The sequence below is a fragment of the Heptranchias perlo genome, unplaced genomic scaffold (assembly GCF_035084215.1).
Source record: "Heptranchias perlo isolate sHepPer1 unplaced genomic scaffold, sHepPer1.hap1 HAP1_SCAFFOLD_205, whole genome shotgun sequence".
Classification (NCBI taxonomy): domain Eukaryota; kingdom Metazoa; phylum Chordata; class Chondrichthyes; order Hexanchiformes; family Hexanchidae; genus Heptranchias; species Heptranchias perlo.
The window spans coordinates 21,721-45,997 of NW_027139219.1; the positions used below are offsets into that span (position 1 = coordinate 21,721).

At 53.4% G+C, this 24,277-nt stretch overlaps 2 protein-coding genes across 2 annotated transcripts in view; one reads left to right on the forward strand and one right to left on the reverse strand.

Annotated features, from left to right (window-relative positions):
• Nucleotides 1–467: 467 nt before the first annotated feature.
• On the reverse strand, nt 468–10,908 carry LOC137310057 (U1 small nuclear ribonucleoprotein 70 kDa-like; the record flags this gene model as incomplete). The annotated part of the gene is made up of 3 exons (XM_067978019.1): nt 10,828–10,908; nt 4,348–4,425; nt 468–521 (listed from the first exon to the last, which is right to left on the reverse strand). Coding segments are annotated over exons 1-3 (213 nt in total), but the record flags the coding sequence as incomplete, so codon positions are not given.
• A 2,139-nt stretch (nt 10,909–13,047) lies between these two features.
• Nucleotides 13,048–24,277, forward strand: part of LOC137310056 (CYFIP-related Rac1 interactor B-like) — a 56,029-nt gene continuing 44,799 nt past the window's right edge. Inside the window, exons 1-2 of the mRNA XM_067978018.1 lie at nt 13,048–13,131; nt 18,608–18,713. Of these exons, the coding sequence (XP_067834119.1) occupies nt 18,635–18,713 (79 nt within the window). The 5' untranslated portion in view covers nt 13,048–13,131; nt 18,608–18,634. The remainder of the gene's footprint in view (nt 13,132–18,607; nt 18,714–24,277) is intronic.

Below are 24,277 nucleotides of genomic sequence, written 5' to 3' on the forward strand. Positions count from 1 at the left end.
GCGTGTCTCTCTCTCTCTCCCGAGTGCGTGTCTCTCTCTCTCTCCCGAGTGCGTGTCTCTCTCTCTCTCGAGTGCGTGTCTCTCTCTCTCTCTCTCGAGTGCGTGTCTCTCTCTCTCTCTCGAGTGCGTGTCTCTCTCTCTCTCTCGAGTGCGTCTCTCTCTCTCTCTCTCGAGTGCGTGTCTCTCTCTCGAGTGCGTGTCTCTCTCTCTCTCTCGAGTGCGTGTCTCTCTCTCTCTCGAGTGCGTGTCTCTCTCTCTCTCTCGAGTGCGTGTCTCTCTCTCTCTCCCGAGAGCGTGTCTCTCTCTCTCTCCCGAGTGCGTGTCTCTCTCTCTCTCTCTCTCGAGTCCGTGTCTCTCTCTCTCTCTCGAGTGCGTGTCTCTCTCTCTCTCTCGAGTGCGTGTCTCTCTCTCTCTCTCGAGTGCGTGTCTCTCTCTCTCTCTCGAGTGCGTGTCTCTCTCTCTCGAGTGCGTCTCTCTCTCTCTCGAGTGCGTCTCTCTCTCTCTCTCGAGCGCGTGTCTCTCTCTCTCTCTCGAGCGCGTGTCTCTCTCTCTCTCTCGAGTGCGTGTCTCTCTCTCTCTCTCGAGTGCGTGTCTCTCTCTCTCTCCCGAGTGCGTGTCTCTCTCTCTCTCCCGAGCGCGTGTCTCTCTCTCTCCCGAGCGCGTGTCTCTCTCTCTCCCGAGCGCGTGTCTCTCTCTCTCTCGAGCGCGTGTCTCTCTCTCTCTCGAGCGCGTGTCTCTCTCTCTCTCGAGCGCGTGTCTCTCTCTCTCTCGAGCGCGTGTCTCTCTCTCTCTCGAGCGCGTGTCTCTCTCTCGCTCGAGCGCGTGTCTCTCTCTCGCTCGAGGGCGTGTCTCTCTCTCTCTCGAGGGCGTGTCTCTCTCTCTCTCGAGGGCGTGTCTCTCTCTCCCGAGCTCGTGTCTCTCTCTCTCCCGAGCTCGTGTCTCTCTCTCTCTCTCTCTCTCGCGCGTGTCTCTCTCTCTCCCGAGCTCGTGTCTCTCTCTCTCCCGAGCTCTCTCTCTCTCGCGCGTGTCTCTCTCTCTCCCGAGCTCGTGTCTCTCTCTCTCCCGAGCGCGTGTCTCTCTCTCTCGAGCGCGTCTCACTCTCTCTCTCGAGCGCGTCTCTCTCTCTCTGTCGAGCGCGTGTCTCTCTCTCTCTCGAGCGCGTGTCTCTCTCTCTCTCGAGCGCGTGTCTCTCTCTCTCTCGAGCGCGTGTCTCTCTCTCTCTCTCTCTCGAGGGCGTGTCTCTCTCTCTCTCTCGAGGGCGTGTCTCTCTCTCTCTCTCGAGGGCGTGTCTCTCTCTCTCTCGAGGGCGTGTCTCTCTCTCTCTCGAGCGCCTTTCTCTCTCTCTCTCGAGGGCGTGTCTCTCTCTCTCTCGAGGGCGCGTCTCTCTCTCTCTCGAGGGCGCGTCTCTCTCTCTCTCGAGGGCGCGTCTCTCTCTCTCTCGAGGGCGCGTCTCTCTCTCTCTCCACTGCGTGTCTCTCTCTCTCCACTGCGTGTCTCTCTCTCTCCACTGCGTGTCTCTCTCTCTCTCTCGAGTGCCTGTCTCTCTCCCTCTCTCTCTCTCCACTGCGTGTCTCTCTCTCTCCACTGCGTGTCTCTCTCTCTCTCTCGAGTGCCTGTCTCTCTCCCTCTCTCTCTCTCCCGAGTGCGTGTCTCTCTCTCTCCCGAGTGCGTGTCTCTCTCTCTCCCGAGTGCGTGTCTCTCTCTCTCCCGAGTGCGTGTCTCTCTCTCTCCCGAGCGCGTGTCTCTCGCTCTCTCTCCCGAGCGCATGTCTCTCTCTCTCTCGAGCGCGCGTCTCTCTCGTCCTCTCTCGAGCGCGCGTCTCTCTCGTCCTCTCTCGAGCGCGCGTCTCTCTCGTCCTCTCTCGAGCGCGCGTCTCTCTCGTCCTCTCTCGAGCGCGCGTCTCTCTCGTCCTCTCTCGAGCGCGCGTCTCTCTCGTCCTCTCTCGAGCGCGCGTCTCTCTCGTCCTCTCTCGAGCGCGCGTCTCTCTCGTCCTCTCTCGAGCGCGCGTCTCTCTCGTCCTCTCTCGAGCGCGCGTCTCTCTCGTGCGCGCGTCTCTCTCGTCCTCTCTCGAGCGCGCGTCTCTCTCGTCCTCTCTCGAGCGCGCGTCTCTCTCGTCCTCTCTCGAGCGCGCGTCTCTCTCGTCCTCTCTCGAGCGCGCGTCTCTCTCGAGCGCGCGTCTCTCTCGAGCGCGCGTCTCCCTCGTCCTCTCTCGAGCGCGCGTCTCTCTCGTCCTCCCTCGAGCGCGCGTCTCTCTCCCCCCTCGAGCGCGCGTCTCTCTCGTCCTCCCTCGAGCGCGCGTCTCTCTCGTCCTCCCTCGAGCGCGCGTCTCTCTCGTCCTCCCTCGAGCGCGCGTCTCTCTCGTCCTCCCATGAGCGCCCGTCTCTCTCGTCCTCCCTCGAGCGCCCGTCTCTCTCGTCCTCCCTCGAGCGCCCGTCTCTCTCGTCCTCCCTCGAGCGCGCGTCTCTCTCGTCCTCCCTCGAGCGCGCGTCTCTCTCGTCCTCCCTCGAGCGCCCGTCTCTCTCGTCCTCCCTCGAGCGCCCGTCTCTCTCGTCCTCCCTCGAGCGCCCGTCTCTCTCGTCCTCCCTCGAGCGCCCGTCTCTCTCGTCCTCCCTCGAGCGCCCGTCTCTCTCGTCCTCCCTCGAGCGCCCGTCTCTCTCGTCCTCCCTCGAGCGCCCGTCTCTCTCGTCCTCCCTCGAGCGCCCGTCTCTCTCGTCCTCCCTCGAGCGCCCGTCTCTCTCGTCCTCCCTCGAGCGCGCGTCTCTCTCGTCCTCTCTCGAGCGCGCGTCTCTCTCGTCCTCTCTCGAGCGCGCGTCTCTCTCGTCCTCTCTCGAGCGCGCGTCTCTCTCGTCCTCTCTCGAGCGCGCGTCTCTCTCGTCCTCTCTCGAGCGCGCGTCTCTCTCGTCCTCTCTCGAGCGCGCGTCTCTCTCGTCCTCTCTCGAGCGCGCGTCTCTCTCGTCCTCTCTCGAGCGCGCGTCTCTCTCGTCCTCTCTCGAGCGCGCGTCTCTCTCGTCCTCCCTCGAGCGCGCGTCTCTCTCCCCCCTCGAGCGCGCGTCTCTCTCGTCCTCCCTCGAGCGCGCGTCTCTCTCGTCCTCCCTCGAGCGCGCGTCTCTCTCGTCCTCCCTCGAGCGCCCGTCTCTCTCGTCCTCCCTCGAGCGCCCGTCTCTCTCGTCCTCCCTCGAGCGCCCGTCTCTCTCGTCCCCCCTCGAGCGCGCGTCTCTCTCGTCCTCCCTCGAGCGCGCGTCTCTCTCGTCCTCCCTCGAGCGCCCGTCTCTCTCGTCCTCCCTCGAGCGCCCGTCTCTCTCGTCCTCCCTCGAGCGCCCGTCTCTCTCGTCCTCCCTCGAGCGCCCGTCTCTCTCGTCCTCCCTCGAGCGCCCGTCTCTCTCGTCCTCCCTCGAGCGCCCGTCTCTCTCGTCCTCCCTCGAGCGCCCGTCTCTCTCGTCCTCCCTCGAGCGCCCGTCTCTCTCGTCCTCCCTCGAGCGCCCGTCTCTCTCGTCCTCCCTCGAGCGCCCGTCTCTCTCGTCCTCCCTCGAGCGCCCGTCTCTCTCGTCCTCCCTCGAGCGCCCGTCTCTCTCGTCCTCCCTCGAGCGCGGGTCTCTCTCGTCCTCCCTCGAGCGCGGGTCTCTCTCGTCCTCCCTCGAGCGCGGGTCTCTCTCGTCCTCCCTCGAGCGCGCGTCTCTCTCGTCCTCCCTCGAGCGCGCGTCTCTCTCTCTCTCGAGCGCGCGTCTCTCTCTCTCTCGAGCGCGCGTCTCTCTCTCTCCCGAGCGCGCGTCTCTCTCTCTCCCGAGCGCGCGTCTCTCTCTCTCCCGAGCGCGCGTCTCTCTCTCTCCCGAGCGCGCGTCTCTCTCTCTCCCGAGCGCGTGTCTCTCTCTCCCGAGCGCGCGTTTCTCTCTCTCCCGAGCGCGCGTCTCTCTCTCTCCCGAGCGCGCGTCTCTCTCTCTCCCGAGCGCGCGTCTCTCTCTGTCCCGAGCGCGCGTCTCTCTCTGTCCCGAGCGCGCGTCTCTCTCTGTCCCGAGCGCGCGTCTCTCTCTCTCCCGAGCGCGCGTCTCTCTCTCTCCCGAGCGCGCGTCTCTCTCTCTCCCGAGCGCGCGTCTCTCTCTCTCCCGAGCGCGCGTCTCTCTCTCTCCCGAGCGCGCGTCTCTCTCTCTCCCGAGCGCGCGTCTCTCTCTCCGAGTGCGTGTCTCTCTCTCTCTACTGCGTGTCTTTCTCTCTCGAGTGCGTGTCTCTCTCTCTCTCTCGAGCGCGCGTCTCTCTCGTCCTCCCTCGAGCGCGCGTCTCTCTCCCGTCCTCCCTCGAGCGCGCGTCTCTCTCTCTCTCGTCCTCCCTCGAGCGCCCGTCTCTCTCGTCCTCCCTCGAGCGCCCGTCTCTCTCGTCCTCCCTCGAGCGCGCGTCTCTCTCGTCCTCCCTCGAGCGCGCGTCTCTCTCGTCCTCCCTCGAGCGCGCGTCTCTCTCGTCCTCCCTCGAGCGCGGGTCTCTCTCGTCCTCCCTCGAGCGCGCGTCTCTCTCGTCCTCCCTCGAGCGCGCGTCTCTCCCGTCCTCCCTCGAGCGCGCGTCTCTCCCGTCCTCCCTCGAGCGCGCGTCTCTCCCGTCCTCCCTCGAGCGCGCGTCTCTCTCGTCCTCCCTCGAGCGCGCGTCTCTCTCGTCCTCCCTCGAGCGCGCGTCTCTCCCGTCCTCCCTCGAGCGCGCGTCTCTCCCGTCCTCCCTCGAGCGCGCGTCTCTCCCGTCCTCCCTCGAGCGCGCGTCTCTCTCGTCCTCCCTCGAGCGCGCGTCTCTCTCGTCCTCCCTCGAGCGCGCGTCTCTCTCGTCCTCCCTCGAGCCCGCGTCTCTCTCGTCCTCCCTCGAGCGCGCGTCTCTCTCGTCCTCCCTCGAGCCCGCGTCCCCCTCGCTGTGTCGAGCCCGCGTCCCCCTCGCTGTGTCGAGCCCGCGTCCCCCTCGCTGTGTCGAGCCCGCGTCCCCCTCGCTGTGTCGAGCCCGCGTCCCCCTCGCTGTGTCGAGCCCGCGTCCCCCTCGCTGTGTCGAGCCCGCGTCCCCCTCGCTGTGTCGAGCCCGCGTCCCCCTCGCTGTGTCGAGCCCGCGTCCCCCTCGCTGTGTCGAGCCCGCGTCCCCCTCGCTGTGTCGAGCCCGCGTCCCCCTCGCTGTGTCGAGCCCGCGTCCCCCTCGCTGTGTCGAGCCCGCGTCCCCCTCGCTGTGTCGAGCCCGCGTCCCCCTCGCTGTGTCGAGCCCGCGTCCCCCTCGCTGTGTCGAGCCCGCGTCCCCCTCGCTGTGTCGAGCCCGCGTCCCCCTCGCTGTGTCGAGCCCGCGTCCCCCTCGCTGTGTCGAGCCCGCGTCCCCCTCGCTGTGTCGAGCCCGCGTCCCCCTCGCTGTGTCGAGCCCGCGTCCCCCTCGCTGTGTCGAGCCCGCGTCCCCCTCGCTGTGTCGAGCCCGCGTCCCCCTCGCTGTGTCGAGCCCGCGTCCCCCTCGCTGTGTCGAGGCCGCGTCCCCCTCGCTGTGTCGAGCCCGCGTCCCCCTCGCTGTGTCGAGCCCGCGTCCCCCTCGCTGTGTCGAGCCCGCGTCCCCCTCGCTGTGTCGAGCCCGCGTCCCCCTCGCTGTGTCGAGCCCGCGTCCCCCTCGCTGTGTCGAGCCCGCGTCCCCCTCGCTGTGTCGAGCCCGCGTCCCCCTCGCTGTGTCGAGCCCGCGTCCCCCTCGCTGTGTCGAGCCCGCGTCCCCCTCGCTGTGTCGAGCCCGCGTCCCCCTCGCTGTGTCGAGCCCGCGTCCCCCTCGCTGTGTCGAGCCCGCGTCCCCCTCGCTGTGTCGAGCCCGCGTCCCCCTCGCTGTGTCGAGCCCGCGTCCCCCTCGCTGTGTCGAGCCCGCGTCCCCCTCGCTGTGTCGAGCCCGCGTCCCCCTCGCTGTGTCGAGCCCGCGTCCCCCTCGCTGTGTCGAGCCCGCGTCCCCCTCGCTGTGTCGAGGCTGTGTCGAGCCCGCGTCCCCCTCGCTGTGTCGAGCCCGCGTCCCCCTCGCTGTGTCGAGCCCGCGTCCCCCTCGCTGTGTCGAGCCCGCGTCCCCCTCGCTGTGTCGAGCCCGCGTCCCCCTCGCTGTGTCGAGCCCGCTTCCCCCTCGCTGTGTCGAGCCCGCGTCCCCCTCGCTGTGTCGAGCCCGCGTCCCCCTCGCTGTGTCGAGCCCGCGTCCCCCTCGCTGTGTCGAGCCCGCGTCCCCCTCGCTGTGTCGAGCCCGCGTCCCCCTCGCTGTGTCGAGCCCGCGTCCCCCTCGCTGTGTCGAGCCCGCGTCCCCCTCGCTGTGTCGAGCCCGCGTCCCCCTCGCTGTGTCGAGCCCGCGTCCCCCTCGCTGTGTCGAGCCCGCGTCCCCCTCGCTGTGTCGAGCCCGCGTCCCCCTCGCTGTGTCGAGCCCGCGTCCCCCTCGCTGTGTCGAGCCCGCGTCCCCCTCGCTGTGTCGAGCCCGCGTCCCCCTCGCTGTGTCGAGCCCGCGTCCCCCTCGCTGTGTCGAGCCCGCGTCCCCCTCGCTGTGTCGAGGCCGCGTCCCCCTCGCTGTGTCGAGCCCGCGTCCCCCTCGCTGTGTCGAGCCCGCGTCCCCCTCGCTGTGTCGAGCCCGCGTCCCCCTCGCTGTGTCGAGCCCGCGTCCCCCTCGCTGTGTCGAGCCCGCGTCCCCCTCGCTGTGTCGAGCCCGCGTCCCCCTCGCTGTGTCGAGCCCGCGTCCCCCTCGCTGTGTCGAGCCCGCGTCCCCCTCGCTGTGTCGAGCCCGCGTCCCCCTCGCTGTGTCGAGCCCGCGTCCCCCTCGCTGTGTCGAGCCCGTGCCTCTCTCTCTCTCTCTCTCGTGCAACTTTCATTTATTGGCCCAGACTTTTCCAAGTGCCAATTAATTTTGTCCCGGATTATTGTCTCTAGAAGTTTCCCACCACCGACGTTAGACTGACTGGCCTGTAATTACCGGGTTTATCCCTCTCCCCTTTTTTGAACAGGGATGTAATATTTACAATCCTCCAGTCCTCTGGCACCGCTCCCATATCTAAGGAGGATTGGAAGATTGTGGACAGAGTCTCTGCAATTTCCCCCCTCACTTCCCTCAGTAACCCAGGATGCATCCCATCCGGACCGGGTGACTTTTCTACTTTGAGTACTGCCAATCTTTTAAGTACCTCCTCTTTATCTATTTTTATCCTATCCAATATCACTCCTAGCTCCTCCTTTACTGCTCCAATGGCAGCATCCTCTTCTCTAGTGGAGACTGATGTGAAGTATTCATTTAGTATCTCAGTCAGGCCCTCTGCCTCCACAAGAAGATCTCATTTTCGGCCCCTAATCAGTCCCACCCTGGTTAGCCGCTAATCTATTCTCAGACTCTCTCTTTGCCCCTCTTAGTCCCTTTTTCAGATCTCCTCTGTACTTTCTGTATTCAGCCTGGTTCTCTACTGTTTCATTTTAATCTCTGTATCTTTAGTCATCCAGGGAGCTCTATCTTTGGATGCCCCTCCTTTCCCCCTTGTAGGGATGTGTCTACTCTGTCCCCGAACCATCTCCTCCTTGAAGGCCTCCCATTGTTCAATTACTGTTTTCCCACCAATTTTTGATTCCTGGACAAGATCCCTTTTTAACTCACTGAAATTTGCCCTCCTCCAGTTTGAGCCCGGTTCCTCTCCTCTGTTATTGTCACTATATTATTGTCCCATGTGGTGACTTGAGTCTGCAGCTCACCAACCTTATTCACCACACTACCTGCATTTACACACATGCACTCCAGTCTCATCTTAGACTGCCTCGCATTTGCCCCCTGTCTGATCCGTCCTATTTCGGGACTACTCTTTATCCTAATGCTGTTTATCCCTCCCTGTCCTCTGTGCACATTGTTTCTCCTTTCTAATGCTTTATCCTTGTTCCCCTCCCCTGCCAAATTAGTTTAAAACCCTCCCTCCCACAGCACTCGTTAACCGTTCCCTGAGGGCATTGGTCCCAGCTCTGTTCAGGTGCAACCCGTCCAGCTAGTAGAATCATAGAATCATAGAAGTTTACAACATGGAAACAGGCCCTTCGGCCCAACATGTCCATGTCGCCCAGTTTATACCACTAAGCTAGTCCCAATTGCCTGCACTTGGCCCATATCCCTCTATACCCATCTTACCCATGTAACTGTCCAAATGCTTTTTAAAAGACAAAATTGTACCCGCCTCTACTACTGCCTCTGGCAGCTCGTTCCAGACACTCACCACCCTTTGAGTGAAAAAATTGCCCCTCTGGACCCTTTTTTATCTTTCCCCTCTCACCTTAAATCTATGCCCCCTCGTTATAGACTCCCCTACCTTTGGGAAAAGGTTTTGACTATCTACCTTATCTATGCCCCTCATTATTTTATAGACTTCTATAAGATCACCCCTAAACCTCCTGCTCTCCAGGGAAAAAAGTCTCAGTTTATCCAACCTCTCCCTATAAGTCAAACCATCAAGTCCCGGTAGCATCCGAGTAAATCTTTTCTGCACTCTTTCTAGTTTAATAATATCCTTTCTATAATAGGGTGACCAGAACTGTACACAGCATTCCAAGTGAGGCCTTACTAATGTCTTGTACAACTTCAACAAGACATCCCAACTCCTGCATTCAATGTTCTGACCAATGAAACCAAGCATGCTGAATGCCTTCTTCACCACCCTATCCACCTGTGACTCCGCTTTCAAGGAGCTATGAACCTGTACTCCCAGATCTCTTTGTTCTATAACTCTCCCCAACGCCCTACCATTAACGGAGTAGGTCCTGGCCCGATTCGATCTACCAAAATGCATCACCTCACATTTATCGAAATTAAACTCCATCTGCCATTCATCGGCCCACTGGCCCAATTTATCAAGATCCCGTTGCAATCCTAGATAACCTTCTTCACTGTCCACAATGCCACCAATCTTGGTGTCATCTGCAAACTTACTAACCATGCCTCCTAAATTCTCATCCAAATCATTAATATAAATAACAAATAACAGCGGACCCAGCACCGATCCCTGAGGCACACCGCTGGACACAGGCCTCCAATTTGAAAAACAACCCTCTACAACCACCCTCTGTCTTCTGTAGTCAAGCCAATTTTGTATCCAATTGGCTACCTCACCTTGGATCCCGTGAGATTTAACCTTATGTAACAACCTACCAGGCGGTACCTTGTCAAAGGCTTTGCTGAAGTCCATGTCGACCACGTCTACTGCACAGCCCTCATCTATCTTCTTGGTTACCCCTTCAAAAAACTCAATCAAATTCGTGAGACATGATTTTCCTCTCACAAAACCATGTTGACTGTTCCTAATCAGTCCCTGCCTCTCCAAATGCCTGTCGATCCTGTCTCTCAGAATACCCTCTAACAACTTACCCACTACAGATGTCAGGCTCACCGGTCAGTAGTTCCCAGGCTTTTCCCTTCCGCCCTTCTTAAACAAAGGCACAACATTTGCTACCCTCCAATCTTCAGACACCTCACCTGTAGCTGTCGATGATTCAAATATCTCTGCTAGGGGACCCGCAATTTCCTCCCTAACCTCCCATAACGTCCTGGGATACATTTCATCAGGTCCCGGAGATTTATCGACCTTGATGCGCGTTAAGACTTCCAGCACCTCCCTCTCTGTAATATGTACACTCCTCAAGACATCACTATTTATTTCCCCAAGTTCCCTAACATCCATGCCTTTCTCAACCGTAAATACTGATGTGAAATATTCATTTAGGATCTCACCCATCTCTTGTGGTTCCGCACGTAGATGACCTTGTTGATCCTTAAGAGGCCCTACTGTCTCCCTAGTTACTCTTTTGCCCTTTATATATTTGTAGAAGCTCTTTGGATTCTTATTTGCCTTATCTGCCAAAGCAATCTCATGTCCCCTTTTTGCCCTCCTGATTTCTCTCTTAACTCTACTCCAGCAATCTCTATCTCTAGTACAGGTCCCTCTTGCCCCAGAATTGGTCCCAATGCCCCAGGAATCTGAAGCCCTCCCTTCTGCACTATTTCTGCTGCCACACATCCATGTTTCTGTACTCATTAGTGTGTGGCACAGGGGGTAATCCAGAGATGGCCATCTTTGAGGTCCTGTTCTTTAATCTTTTTCCTAGCTCCTGAAACTCTGCCTGTAGGACCTCAGCCCTTTTCCTTCCTATGTCATTAGTTCCCACATGGACCACTACTTCTGGCTGTTCTCCTTCCTCCGCAGGACATTCTGCACCCTCGCAGTGATGTCCTTTACCCTGGCACCAGGGAGGCAACACACCATGTGGGACTCACGTCTGCGGTTGTATAAATACCTGTCTGTCCCCCTGACTCTTGAATCCCCTATTAAAAGTTAAAGGAATAGTGGGGCCAATTTGGGACCAAAAAGGAAATCGTCACATGAGGGCAGAGGGCGTGACTGAGGTACTGAATGAGAACTTAGAATCTGTCTTCACAAAAGAAGAGGATGAAGTTAATGTCGCAGTAAAGGAGGAGGGAGTGGAGATATTGGATAGGATCAAAATAGATAGATAGGAGATGATAAATAGATTGGCATCACTCAAAGTTAACAATCTGCCCGGTCTAGATGGGAAGTATCCTGGGTTGCTGAGGGAAGCAAGGGTGGGAATAGCAGCTCTGGCCACAATCTCCCAATCCTCCTTAGATATGGGAGCAGTGCCAGAGGACTGGAGGATTGCAAATATTACACTCCTATTCAAAAAAGGGGAGAGGGAAAACCTGGTAACTACAGGCCAGTCAGTGGTGGGAAGACTTCTAGAGACCATTGTCAAGGACAAAATTAATTCTCACTTAGAGAAGCATGGTCTAATAAGGGATGGCCAGCACGGATTTGTTAAAGACAAATAGTATCTGACTAACCTGGTTGAGTTCTTTGATGAGGTATTGTCTAAATGGTACTATTTTGAGGGGTTGCAAGAGCAGAGGGCCCTGGGGGTCCATATTCACAAATCTTTGAGGGTGACAGGGCAAGTTGATAAGGTGGTTAAGAAAGCAAATGGGATACTTGTCTTTGTAAATAGGGGCATTGAATACAAAAACAAGGAAGTCATGCTAAACATTTACAAATCACTGGTTAGGCCTCAGCTGGAGTATTGTGACTGTGACCGTGGTAAACTATCCCTCCTCATCCTCTCCAGCTGTCTGCAGCCTTTGACACATTGACCACTCCATCCTCCTCCACCGCCTCTCCTCCATCGTCCAGCTGGGTGGGACTGCCCTCGCCTGGTTCCATTCTTATCTATCCAGTCGTAGCCAGAGAATCTCCTGCAATGGCTTCTCTTCCCACTCCCACACCATTAGCTCTGGAGTTCCCCCAAGGATCTATCCTTGGCCCCCCTCCTATGTCGGATTTACACGCTGCCTCTCGGCGACATCATCTGAAAACACAATGTCAGATTCCACATGTACGCTGACGACACCCAGCTCTACCTCACCACCACCTCTCTCGACCCCTCCACTGTCTCTCATTTGTCACATTGCTTGTCTGACGTCCAGTACCGGATCAGCAGAAATTTCCTCCAACTAAATATTGGGAAGACAGAAGCCATTGTCTTCGGTCCCCACCGCCTACTCCATCCCTCTCCCCGGCCACTGTCTGAGGCTGAACCAGACCGTTCGCAACCTCGTCATCCTATTTGACCCTGAGATGAGCTTCTGACCCCATATCCGCTCCATCACCCAGGCTGCCTACTTCCACCCCCGTAACATCGCCCGTCTCTGCCCCTGCCTCAGCTCATCTGCTGCTGAAACCCTCATCCATGTCTTTGTTACCTCCAGATTCCACTATTCCAATGCTCTCCTATCCGGCCTTCCATCTTCCACCCTCTATAAACTTGAGCTCATCCAAAACTCTGCTGCCCGTATCCTAACTCGCACCAAGTCCCGTTCACCCATCACCCCTGTGCTCACTGACCTACATTGGCTCCCGGTCCGGGAACACCTCGATTTTAAAATTCTCATCCTTGTTTTCAAATCCCTCCATGGCCTCGCCCCTCCCTATCTCTGTAACCTCCTCCAGCCCTACAACCCTCCGAGATCTCTGCGCTCCTCCAGTTCTGGTCTCTTGTGCATCCCCGATTTTAATCACTCCACCATTGGCGGCCGTGCCTTCAGCTGCCTGGGCCCTGAGCTCTGGAATTCCCTCCCTATACCTCTCCGCCTCTCCACTTCTCTCTGCTTTTTTAAGACGCTCCTTAAAACTCACCTCTTTGACCAAGCTTTTGGTCACCTGTCCTATATCTCCTTATGTGGCTCGGTGTCAAATTTTGTTTGATAATCGCTCCTGTGAAGCACCTTGGACATTTTACTATGTTAAAGGCGCTATATAAATGCAAGCTGTTGTTGTTATATTCAAATTTAAGACCTTCCTCCTCATTTGGCCCAGGTTGGTTTGAGTTCATATCATGATAGTCGGTACAGACAGGAGGAGGCCACGTGCCTGTGCAGGCTCTTTGAAAGAGCTATCCATTTAGTCTCATTCCCCTGCTCTTTCCCCGTAGCCCTGTCAATTCTTTCCCTTCAAGTATTTATCTAATTCCATTTTGAAAGTTACTATTGAAAGTTCAGTCACGTTAGCGCAGGTTTGGCCCAGGTTAGTGCGGGATTGGCCCATGTTAGCCTTGGTTTGGCCCAGGTTAGTCCGGGTTTGGTAAAGGTTCGTCTTGGTTGTCCCTGTTTGACACATCATCTTAAAAATTAGAGCTTGGCTGTTCAGGGGTGATGTCAGGAAGCACTTCTTCACAAAGGGGAGTGGAAATCTGGAACTCTCTCCCAAAAAAGCTGTGGTTGCTGGGGGTCAGTTGGAGCTTTTAAGACTGAGATCGATAGATTTTTGTGAGGTTAGTGACATAGAGGGTAAAGGGAATTGAGGTAAAGATCAGCCATGATCTCATTGAATGGCTTAAGGGGCTGAATGACCTCCTGTTTCTATGCTCCTAGCTTCAGTTTTTGGTTCGGTTCAGCTTAGTTCAGATGGGCTCGGGTCAGCTCAGGTCAGGCACCAGGCCACATTCTGATGCTCTTGTCTTTTTATGCTTTGTAGATGCGCAGCCAACAGAGGCAGAGGCTGGGGTGTGGAACCAGGTGAACACGGCCCTGGAGGAAGCTCGGGGCATTCTGGCCGAGCTCCAGGTATACACTGGGGCTGGGCAAGACATCCGTCAGGTGAGTTACAGGTTTCAGCCTGGAGTGGAGCACAGCCCCGACCCTGACCCCAACACCAAACCTGCACAGTCCCTGTTGCTGTCCCACTGGGAGAACCTTCACCACCTGGACTGCAGCGGTTCAAGAAGGTGGCTCACCACCACCTTCTCAAGGGCAATTAGGGATGGGCAATAAATGCCGGCCTCGCCAGCGACGCCCACATCCCATGAATGAATTTTAAAAAACTCTCTGTCCAAGTCCCAGTCCCATTCCCCAGCCCCCAGTTCCATCCCCAGTCCCCCGTCCCCATATAGGCTGATTAGTCTAGCACGTCAATTGTGGGGAAGTTACTAGAATCTGTTATTAGGGATAGAGTGACTGAGCATTTGGACAAATATGAGCTGATCAGAGAGAGCCAGTGTGGGTTTGTAAAGGGTAAAGTCATGTCTAATGAACCGAGTTGAATTTTTTAAGGAGGTAACTAATGTGGTAGATAAGGGAGTGTCTATGGATGTTATTTAAATGGACTTCCAGAAGGCATTCAATAAGGTTCCACATAAGAAACTGTTAACAGAAATGAAAGTGCATTGAATTGGAGGCAACCTATTGGCTTGGGTAGGGAATTGGTTAGGAGGCAGGAGACAGAGAGTGGGGATAACGGGTATGTATTCAAATAGGCAGGATGTGACTAGTGGTGACCCCCAGGGATCTGTCCTGGGGCCTCACCTTTTCACTATATTTATAAATAACTTGGATGAAGGAATCAAGAGACGTATAACTAAATTTGCAGCTGACTCTGAGTTAGGAGGCAAAGTAAATAGTGTAGATGGGAGCAGGAAGTTGCAAAGGGACATTGATAGATTCAGTGAGTGGGCAAAACTGCAGCAGATGGAGTTCAACATGGGGAAGTGTGAGGTCATCCACTTTGGACTGAAGAAAGATAAATCAGGGTATTTTCTAAATGGGGAGAAGCTCGGAACTGTGGAGGAGCAGAGAAATTTAGGGGTCCAAGTACAGAAATCACTCAAAACTAGTGGACAGGTTCAGAAAATGATCAAAAAACTAATGGAATGTTGGCCTTTATTTCAGGAGAGCTGGAATACAAAGGGGTGGACGTTATATTACAGATGTGCAGAGCTCTGTTTAAACCCCATCTGGAGAACGACATTCAGTTCTGGGCACCGCACCTCAGGAAGGATATATCGGCCTTGGAGGGGGTGCAGCGCAGATTCACCAGAATAATACCGGGGCTAAAAGGGTTAAATTACGAGGACAGGTTTCATAGACTAGGCTTGTATTCCCATAAATATAGAAGATCATGGGGTGATCTAATTGAGGTGTTTAAGGTGATTAAAGGATTTGATAGGGTCGATGGAGAGAAACTATTTCCTCTGGTGGGGGGAGTCCAGAACAAGGGGGCATAACCTTAAAATTAGAGCCAGGCCGTTCAGGGGTGATGTCAGGAAACATTTCTTCACACAAAGGGGAGTGGAAATCTGGAACTCTCTCCCCAAAAAAACATTGAAAATTTCAAAATTGAGATTGGTATATTTTTGTTGGGTATTAAGGGTTACGGAACCAAGGCGGGTAAATGGAGTTAAGATACAGATCAGCCATGATCTAGTTGAATGGTGGAACAGGTTCAAGAGGCTGAATGGCCTTCTCCTGTTCCTATGTCCTCCTGTTCCTATGTCCCCCAGTCCCCCGAACAAACCTCACACCCTGAGAACCCTTCAGCTCCCTGTGAGTTATTGCCAGACGTCTGTGTCTGGTGACTGTCAGGAGTTGCAGCTGATTCACAGGCTCCATGTTGTTCTCACTGCTGTCCGTAATCTTTCCAGAGCAGCAGAACTAGCAGCAACTGTACTGTACTTGCTGGGTTAGCCTGCCAGTCCGGTTAATCTAACTCTGGAGCCACACTGCCAGGCCGGTCAGTCTAACTCTGGAGCCACACTGCCAGGCCGGTCAGTCTAACTCTGGAGCCACACTGCCAGGCCGGTCAATCTAACTCTGGAGCCACACTGCCAGGCCGGTCAGTCTAACTCTGGAGCCACACTGCCAGGCCGGTCAGTCTAACTCTGGAGCCACACTGCCAGGCCGGTCAGTCTAACTCTGGAGCCACACTGCCAGGCCGGTCAGTCTAACTCTGGAGCCACACTGCCAGGCCGGTCAGTCTAACTCTGGAGCCACACTGCCAGGCCGGTCAGTCTAACTCTGGAGCTACACTGCCAGGCCGGTCAGTCTAACTCTGGAGCCACACTGCCAGGCTGGTCAGTCTAACTCTGGTAACACTGTGGGTGCCCGTTGAACATCCAAGATGGCGTCTTGGCTGCGCACGGACGTTGCGAGCGTGACGCGTGCCGGACACCATCTTGGTCTAGGAGTTGGCACATGGGCAAATACCGAACGCTGGAAGCGTGTAAAGTAGGGAGAAAATGGATACAATCAGTGTGCAACGCAGATTTAAAGTGATATACACCATTTTGGGACTTAACGCTCAACTCTTAACCCCGACCATCTGAACGTGTCTTAGAGTTCCTGGAGGACCCCCACACTGGCCTATTTAAAGGGACCATGCAGGATTTACAGGCTAGTGGCTGGATTATTACTTCTGGCTGCCGAGACATTTGTAACTGTTTTTGGAACTCTCCTAGACTTGAACACTAGGGTGCAGGGACATAGCCTAACATTAAAACCAGGACGTGCAGGAGTGAAGTTAGGAAACGCTGTTACACGCAAAGGGTGGGAGACGTTTGGAACTCTCTTCTGCAGACGGCAGTTGATGCTAGCTCAATTGTGAATGTTAAATCTGAGATTGATAGATTTCTGTGAACCAGGGGTATTAAGGGATATGGGGCTAAGGTGGGTAAATGGAATCAGGTCACAGATCCAGCATGATCTCATTGAATGGCGGAACAGGCTCGAGGGGCTAAATGCCATTGCCACTTGCTGCCTCCTGTTATGCGCCACCTTCTCCTGTAAGAAAGCGGGACGTGTGACTGGGTGACGCACCTGTCATGGTTGAATAGCTGCCAGTGTGGCCTGTGAGTTGTGGGTGGGCGGCTTGCAACAGTAGTAATGTATGAGGGTGAGAGGAAGCATCTGATTGAGTACTGATGGAAAGAGTTTGTTGGTATTTTTGTTTATTCGTTCATGGGATGTGGGCGTCGCTGGCGAGGCCGGCATTTATTGCCCATCCCTAATTGCCCTTGAGAAGGTGGTGGTGAGCCGCCTTCTTGAACCGCTGCAGTCCGTGTGGTGAAGGTTTTCCCACAGTGCTGTTAGGAAGGGAGTTCCAGGATTTTGATCCAGCAACGATGAAGGAACGGCCGATATATTTCCAAGTCGGGATGGTGTGTGACTTGGAGGGGAACGTGCAGGTGGTGTTGTTCCCATGTGCCTGCTGCTCTTGTCCTTCTAGGTGGTAGAGGTTGCGGGTTTGGGAGGTGCTGTCGAAGAAGCCTTGGCGAGTTGCTGCAGTGCATCCTGTGGATGGTACACACTGCAGCCACTGTGCGCCGGTGGTGAAGGGAGTGAATGTTTAGGGTGGTGGATGGGGTGCCAATCAAGCGGGCTGGTTTGTCCTGGATGGTGTTGAGCTTCTTGAGTGTTGTTGGAGCTGCACTCATCCAGGCAATTGGAGAGTATTCCATCACACTCCTGACTTGTGCCTTGTAGATGGTGGAAAGGCTTTGGGGAGTCAGGAGGTGAGTCACTCGCCGCAGAATACCCAGCCTCTGACCTGCTCTTGTAGCCACAGTATTTATATGGCTGGTCCAGTTAAGTTTCTGGTCAATGGTGACCCCCAGGATGTTGATGGTGGGGGATTCGGCGATGGTAATGCCGTTGAATGTCAAGGGGAGGTGGTTAGACTCTCTCTTGTTGGAGATGGTCATTGCCTGGCACTTGTCTGGTGCAAATGTTACTTGCCACTTATCAGCCCAAGCCTGGATGTTGTCCAGGTCTTGCTGCATGCGGGCTCGGACTGCTTCATTATCTGAGGGGTTGCGAATGGAACTGAACACTGTGCAATCATCAGCGAACATCCCCATTTCTGACCTTATGATGGAGGGGAGGTCGTTGATGAAGCAGCTGAAGATGGTTGGGCCTGGGACACTGCCCTGAGGAACTCCTGCAGCAATGTTCTGGGGCTGAGATGATTGGCCTCCAACAACCACTACCATCTTCCTTTGTGCTAGGTATGACTCCAGCCACTGGAGAGTTTTCCCCTGATTCCCATTGACTTCAATTTTACTAGGGCTCCTTGGTGCCACACTCGGTCAAATGCTGCCTTGATGTCAAGGGCAGTCACTCTCACCTCACCTCTGGAATTCAGCTCTTTTGTCCATGTTTGGACCAAGGCTGTAATGAGGTCTGGAGCCGAGTGGTCCTGGCGGAACCCAAACTGAGCGTCGGTGAGCAGGTTATTGGTGAGTACGTGCCGCTTGATAGCACTGTCGACGACACCATCCATCACTTTGCTGATGATTGAGAGTAGACTGATGGGGCGGTAATTGGCCGGATTGGATTTGTCCTGCTTTTTGTGGACAGGACATACCTGGGCAATTTTCCACATTGTCGGGTGGATGCCAGTGTTGTAGCTGTACTGGAACAGCTTGGCTAGAGGCACAGCTAGTTCTGGAGCACAAGTCTTCAGCACTACAGCCGGGATGTTGTCGGGAGGAGACCGAGATGGATCATCCACTCAGCACTTCTGGCTGAAGATGGTGTGATGGGGGTGTATTGTGTGGAGCAATGGATGCAGCTAGTGGTGCAGTTGGTAGGAGACACCACTTGACAGTTGACCTCACTCACCTTGACCACTCATATCAAAGCATTGAACTTCTTCCTGCACTGCGTCCATGTTCATGATGCTGTATGCCTGGCATTGACTTTGTCTCCCACTGCCTTTTGGGTATATGTCTGGAGGGCCTCTTGCAACCCCCCCTCCCCACTGCGGATATAGACTGTCCCTCCTTCTGTCCACCTCTTGCACCAAGGCCTCTGGTGCATCATGTGAGAATCTTGGTGCACGGACTCTCGCAGGCCTGTTACCAACTCAGATCGGCAGATTGGAGGATGTGGGATTTAGTAGTGCGCAACCTTTATTCAATGTTTTCACATAACTCATCAGTGTGTAAACATAAGGATGAGACCTGCATCTGTGTTTTACGCGTGCAATGTCTGATCTCCGTTCAGACTCCTTGCAGACAGCAGACTATTATTTTTAGAAAAAAACAGCTACCAGCTACCTTTAAGAGATTTGAAGAGACAGCCTGCCTTTAAGAAATTGGGACTGTCCCAGCTGGTGGAAAATGCAAATTGCATTGAATCCTCATGTCAACGCTGATTTCCAACGCTGCTTGCAGGTAAGTCCTCAGGCCTTGCAAAAGTTTCATCCTGCCTGCACAGGAGCCATTGGCTGCAGGGTAATAGTGGATTCCGTTACCCGCGCCCAATAATGGGTCCTATCAAATTTTTCTCCCTGTGTTTCTAGGCCATACAGAACCCAAGTGATGGGCAGATGCAGCAGAAGGCATGGGATGCCGTGCGCCCACTAGTTGGCAAGCTGAAGAGGTTCTACGAGTTCTCCCTAAGGCTGGGTAAGTCAAACTCACAGACCCCCGACACCCGGGGTGGGTGGGGGGGGGCACTTCCTGACAAAAGTGCTGAGAGTGGAAATTGGGAACTCTCTTCCTCAAAAAGCTGTTGAGGTTGGGGGTCAACAGAAAATATCAAAACTGAGATTGTTAGATTTTTGTTAGGTAAGGGTATCAAGGGTTATGGAACAAAGGCAGGTAAATGGAGTTCAGATATAGGTCAGCCGTGATCTAATTGAATGGCGGAATTGGCTCGAGCGGCTGAATGGCCTCCTCCTCTTTCTGTGTATTATAGTCGGCACAGCACAGGAGCAGGCCGTTCGGCCCATTGTGCCTGTGCCAGCTCTTTGAAAGAGACCCTGGAAAGTTTTTCCCTTCAAGTATTTATCTAATTCCCTTTTGAAAGTTATTATTGAATCTGCTTCCACCGCCCTTTCAGGCAGTGAATTCCAGATCATAACAACTCGATGTGTAAAAAAATGTTTCCTCATGTCGCCTCTGGCTCCTTTGCCGATCACCTTAACTCTGTGTCCTCTGGTTACCGACCCCTCTGCCACTGGAAACAGTCCCTCTTTATTTACTCTATCAAAACCTATCATGATTTTGAACACCTCGATCAAATCTCCCCTCAACCTTCTCTGTTCTAAGGAGAACAACCCCAGCTTCTCCAGTCTCTCCACATAACTGAAGTCCCTCATCCCTGGAACCATTCTAGAAAATCTCCTCTGTACCGTCTCTACGGCCTTGAAATCCTTCCTAAAGTGCGATGCCCAGAATTGAACCCAATATCCCAGCTGAGGCCTAACCAGTGATTTATAAAGGTTCAGCATAACTTCCTTGCTTTTGTACTCTATGCCTCTATTTATAAAGCCCAGGTTCTCATCTTTTTTAACAACCTTCCCAACTGGTCCTGCCACCTTCAAAGATTTGTGTATGTGCACCCCCAGGTTCCTGCACCCCCTTTAAAATTGTACCATTTAGTTTATATTGCCTCTCCTCATTCTTCATCCCAAAATGCATCACTTCACACTTCACGGCGTTAAATTTTCATCTGCCATGTGTCTGCCCATTTCACCAGTCTGTCTCTGTCCTCCTGAAGTCTGTTACTATCCTCCACATTGTTTACTATATTTCCAAGTTTTGTGTCATCTGCAAACTTTGAAATTATACCCTCTATACCCAAGTCTGGGTCACTAATATGTATCAAAAGAAGCAGTGATCCTAATACTGACCCCTGGGGAACACCACTGTATACTTCCCTCCAGTCTGAAAAACAACCGTTCACCACGAGTCTTTTTTATTCGTTCATGGGATGTGGGCGTCGCTGGCGAGGCCGGCATTTATTGCCCATCCCTAATTGCCCTTGAGAAGGTGGTGGTGAGCCGCCTTCTTGAACCACTGCAGTCCGTGTGGTGAAGGTTCTCCCACAGTGCTGTTAGGAAGGGAGTTCCAGGATTTTGACCCAGTGACGATGAAGGAACGGCGATATATTTCCAAGTCGGGATGGTGTGTGACTTGGAGGGGAACGTGCAGCTGGTGTTGTTCCCATGTGCCTGCTGCTCTTGTCCTTCCAGGTGGTAGAGGTCGCGGGTTTGGGAGGTGCTGTCGAAGAAGCCTTGGCGAGTTGCTGCAGTGCATCCTGTGTGCCGGTGGTGAAGGGAGTGAATGTTTAGGATGGTGGATGGGGTGCCAATCAAGCGGGCTGCTTTGTCCTGGATGGTGTTGATCTTTTTGAGTGTTGTTGGAGCTGCACTCATCCAAGCAAGTGGAGAGTATTCCCTCAAACTCTTGACTTGTGCCTTGTAGATGGTGGAAAGGCTCTGGGGAGTCAAGAGGTGAGTCACTCGCCGCAGAATACCCAGCCTCTGACCTGCTCTTGTAGCCACAGTATTTATATGGCTGGTCCAGTTAAGTTTCTGGTCAATGGTGACCCCAGGATGTTGATGGTGGGGGATTTGGCGATGGTAATGCCGTTGAATGTCAAGGGGAGGTGGTTAGACTCTCTCTTGTTGGAGAAGGTCATTGCCTGGCGTGAATGTTACTTGCCACTTATCAGCCCAAGCCTGGATGTTGTCCAGGTCTTGCTGCATGCTGGCACGGACTGCTTCATTATCTGAGGGGTTGCTCTTTCTGTCCCTTTGTCAATTTTGTACCCACGCTGCCACTGTCCCTTTAACCCCATGAGCTTTAATTCTGCTAACAGGTCTATTATGTAGCACTTTATCAACCACACAATGGACTTGTCTCTATGTCCCTACAGAATCATACAATCATTACAGCACAGAAGGAGGCCATTTGGCCCATCGAGCCTGTGCTGGCTCTTTGTAAGAGCAATCCAGTTAGTCCCATTCCCCCCTCTTTCCCCGTATCCTTGCAGATTTTTTCCCTTCAAGTATTTATCCAGTTCCTTTTTTAAAGCCACGATTGAATCTGCTTCCACCTCCCTTTCAGGCAGCACATTCCAGATCATAACTACTCGCTGCGTAAAAAATGTTTTTCCTCATGTCGCCTCTGGTTCTTTTGCCAATCATCTTAAATCTTTTTCCTCTGGTTCTTGACCCTTCCGCCAATGGGAACAGTTTCTCTTTATTTACTTTATTTAGACCCTTCATGATTTTGAATACCTCGATCAAATCTCCTCTCAACCGTCTCTGTTCCAACGAGAACAACCCCAGCTTCTCCAGTCAATCCGTGTAACTAAAGTCCCTCAAACCTGGAACCATTCTAGTAAATCTCCTCTGCACCCTCTCTAAGGCCTTCACATCCTTCCTAAAGTGCGGGGCCCACAATTGACACAATACTCTCTACCACAAACGGCAACTGATACTCGCTCAATTGCTAAATTTAAATCTGAGATAGATAGCTTTTTGCCAACCAAAGGTATTAAGGGATATGGGCCAAAGGCAGGTATATGGAGTTAGATCACAAATCAGCCATAATCTTATCAAATGGCAGAGCAGGCACGAGGGGCTGAATGGCCTACTCCTGTTCCTATGTTCCTATTCCAGTTGTGGCCGAACCAGTGTTTTATAAAGGTTCAACGTAACTTCCTTGCTTTTGTACTCTATACCTCTATTTATAAAGCCCATGATCCCGGATGCTTTTTTAACCACTTTCTCAACCTGTCCTGCCACCTTCAAAGGTCTCTGTTCCTTCACCCACTTTAGAATTGTACCATTTAGTTTATTTTGCCTCTCCTCATTCTTCCTGCCAAAATGTATCACTTTGCATTTCTCTGCATTAAACTTCGTCTGCCATGTGTCTGCCCATTCCACCAGCCTGTCAATATCCTCTTGAAGTCTATCACTATCCTCCTCACTGTTTGCTACACTTCCAAGTTTTGTGTCATCTGGAAATTTTGAAATTGTGCCCTGTACACCCAAGTCCAAGTCATTAATATATATCAAGAAAAGCAGTGGTCCCAGCACTGACCCCTGGGGAACACCACTGTACACCTCCCTCCAGTCCGAAAAACAACCGTTCACCACTACTCTCTGTTTCCTGTCACTTAGCCAATTTTATATCCATGTTGCTACTGCCCCTTTTATTCCATGGGCTTGAATTTTGCTGACAAGCCTATTTTGCGGCACTTTATCAAACACCTTTTGAAAGTTCATATACACAACATCAACCGCATTGTCCTCATCAACCCTCTCCGTTACCTCATCAAAAAACTCAATCAAGTTAGTTAAACACGATTTGCCTTTAACAAATCTGTGCTGGCTTTCCTTTATTAATCCATGCTTCTCCAAGTGACTATTAATTCTGTCCCGGATTATCGTTTCCAAAAGCTTCCCCACCACCGAGGTTAAACTGACTGGCCTGTAGTTGCTGGGTTTATCCTTACACCCTTTTTTGAACAAGGGTGTAACATTTGCAATTCTCCAGACCTCTGGCACCACCCCCGTATCTACGGATGTTTGGAAGATTATGGCCAGTACCTCCGCAATTTCCACCCTTACTTCCCTCAGCAACCTAAGATGCATCCCATCCGGACCAGGTGACTTATCTACTTTAAGTACAGCCAGCCTTTCCAGTATCTCCTCTTTATCAATTTTTAGCCCATCCAGTATCTCAACCACCTCTTCTTTTACTGAGACTGTGGCAGCATCTTCTTCCTTGGTAAAGACAGATGCAAAGTACTCATTTAGTACCTCGGCCATGCCCTCTGCCTCCATGAGTAGATCTCCTTTATGGTCACTAATCGGCCCCACCTTTCCTCTTACTACCCGTTTACTGTTAACATGCCTTTGGAAGACTTTTGGATTCCCTTTTATGTTGGCCCCCAGTCTATTCTCAGACTCTCTCTTTGCCCCTCCTATTTCCTTTTTCACTTCCCCTCTGAACTTTCTATATTCAGCCTGGTTCTCACTTGTATTATAAACCTGATATCTGCCATACGCCCCTTTTTCTGCTCCATCTTATTCTCTATCTCTTTTGTCATCCAGGGAGCTCTGGCTTTAGTTGCCCTCCCTTTCTCCCTCGTGGGAATGTACTTAGACTGTACCCGAACCATCTCCTCTTTAAAGGCCGCCCATTGTTCAAATTACAGATTTGCCTGCCAATCTTTGATTCCAATTTACCCGGTCCAGATCTGTTCTCATCCCACTGAAATTGGCCCTCCTCCAATTAAGTATTTTTACTCTAGATTGCAGCTTAGGAACATAGGAACAGGAGTAGGCCATTCAGCCCCTCGTGCCTGCTCTGCCATTTGATAAGATCATGGCTGATCTGTGATCTAACTCCATATACCTGCCTTTGGCCCATATCCCTTAATACCTTTGGTTGCCAAAAAGCTATCTTATCTCAGATTTAAATTTAGCAATTGAGCGAGTATCAATTGCCATTTGCGGAAGAGAGTTCCAAACTTCTACCACCCTTTGTGTGTAGAAATGTTTTCTAATCTCGCTCCTGAAAGGTCTGGCTCTAATTTTTAGACTGTGCCCCCTACTCCTAAAATCCCCAACCAGCGGAAATAGTTTCTCTCTATCCACCCTATCTGTTCCCCTTAATATCTTATAAACTTCGATCAGATCACCCCTTAGCCTTCGAAACTCCAGAGAATACAACCCCAATTTGTGTAATCTCTCCTCGTAACTTAACCCTTGAAGTCCGGGTATCCTATTCAATAACTAATCTAAACCTGATGATACTATTCCCGAAATGTTCTCCCACTGACACTTGCTCCACTTGACCCACCTCGTTCCCCAGAACTAGATCCAGCAATGCCTCCTTCCTCGTTGGGCCGGAAACATACTGATCAAGAAAGTTCTCCTGAACACACTTCAGAAATTCCTCCCCCTATCTGCCCTTTACACTATTACTATCCCAGTCTATAGTCGGATAGTTGAAGTCCCCCATTATCACTGGTCTATAGTTCTTGCACCTCTCTGTAATTTCCCTGCTAATTTGCTCCACTATCTCCTTCCCACTAGTTGGTGACCTATAGAATACACCCAGTAGTGTAATGGCACCTCTATTGTTTCTTAACTCTAACCAAATAGATTCTGTCCTTGACCCCTCCAGAACATCCTCTCTCTCCAGCACTGCAATATTCTCCGTAATCA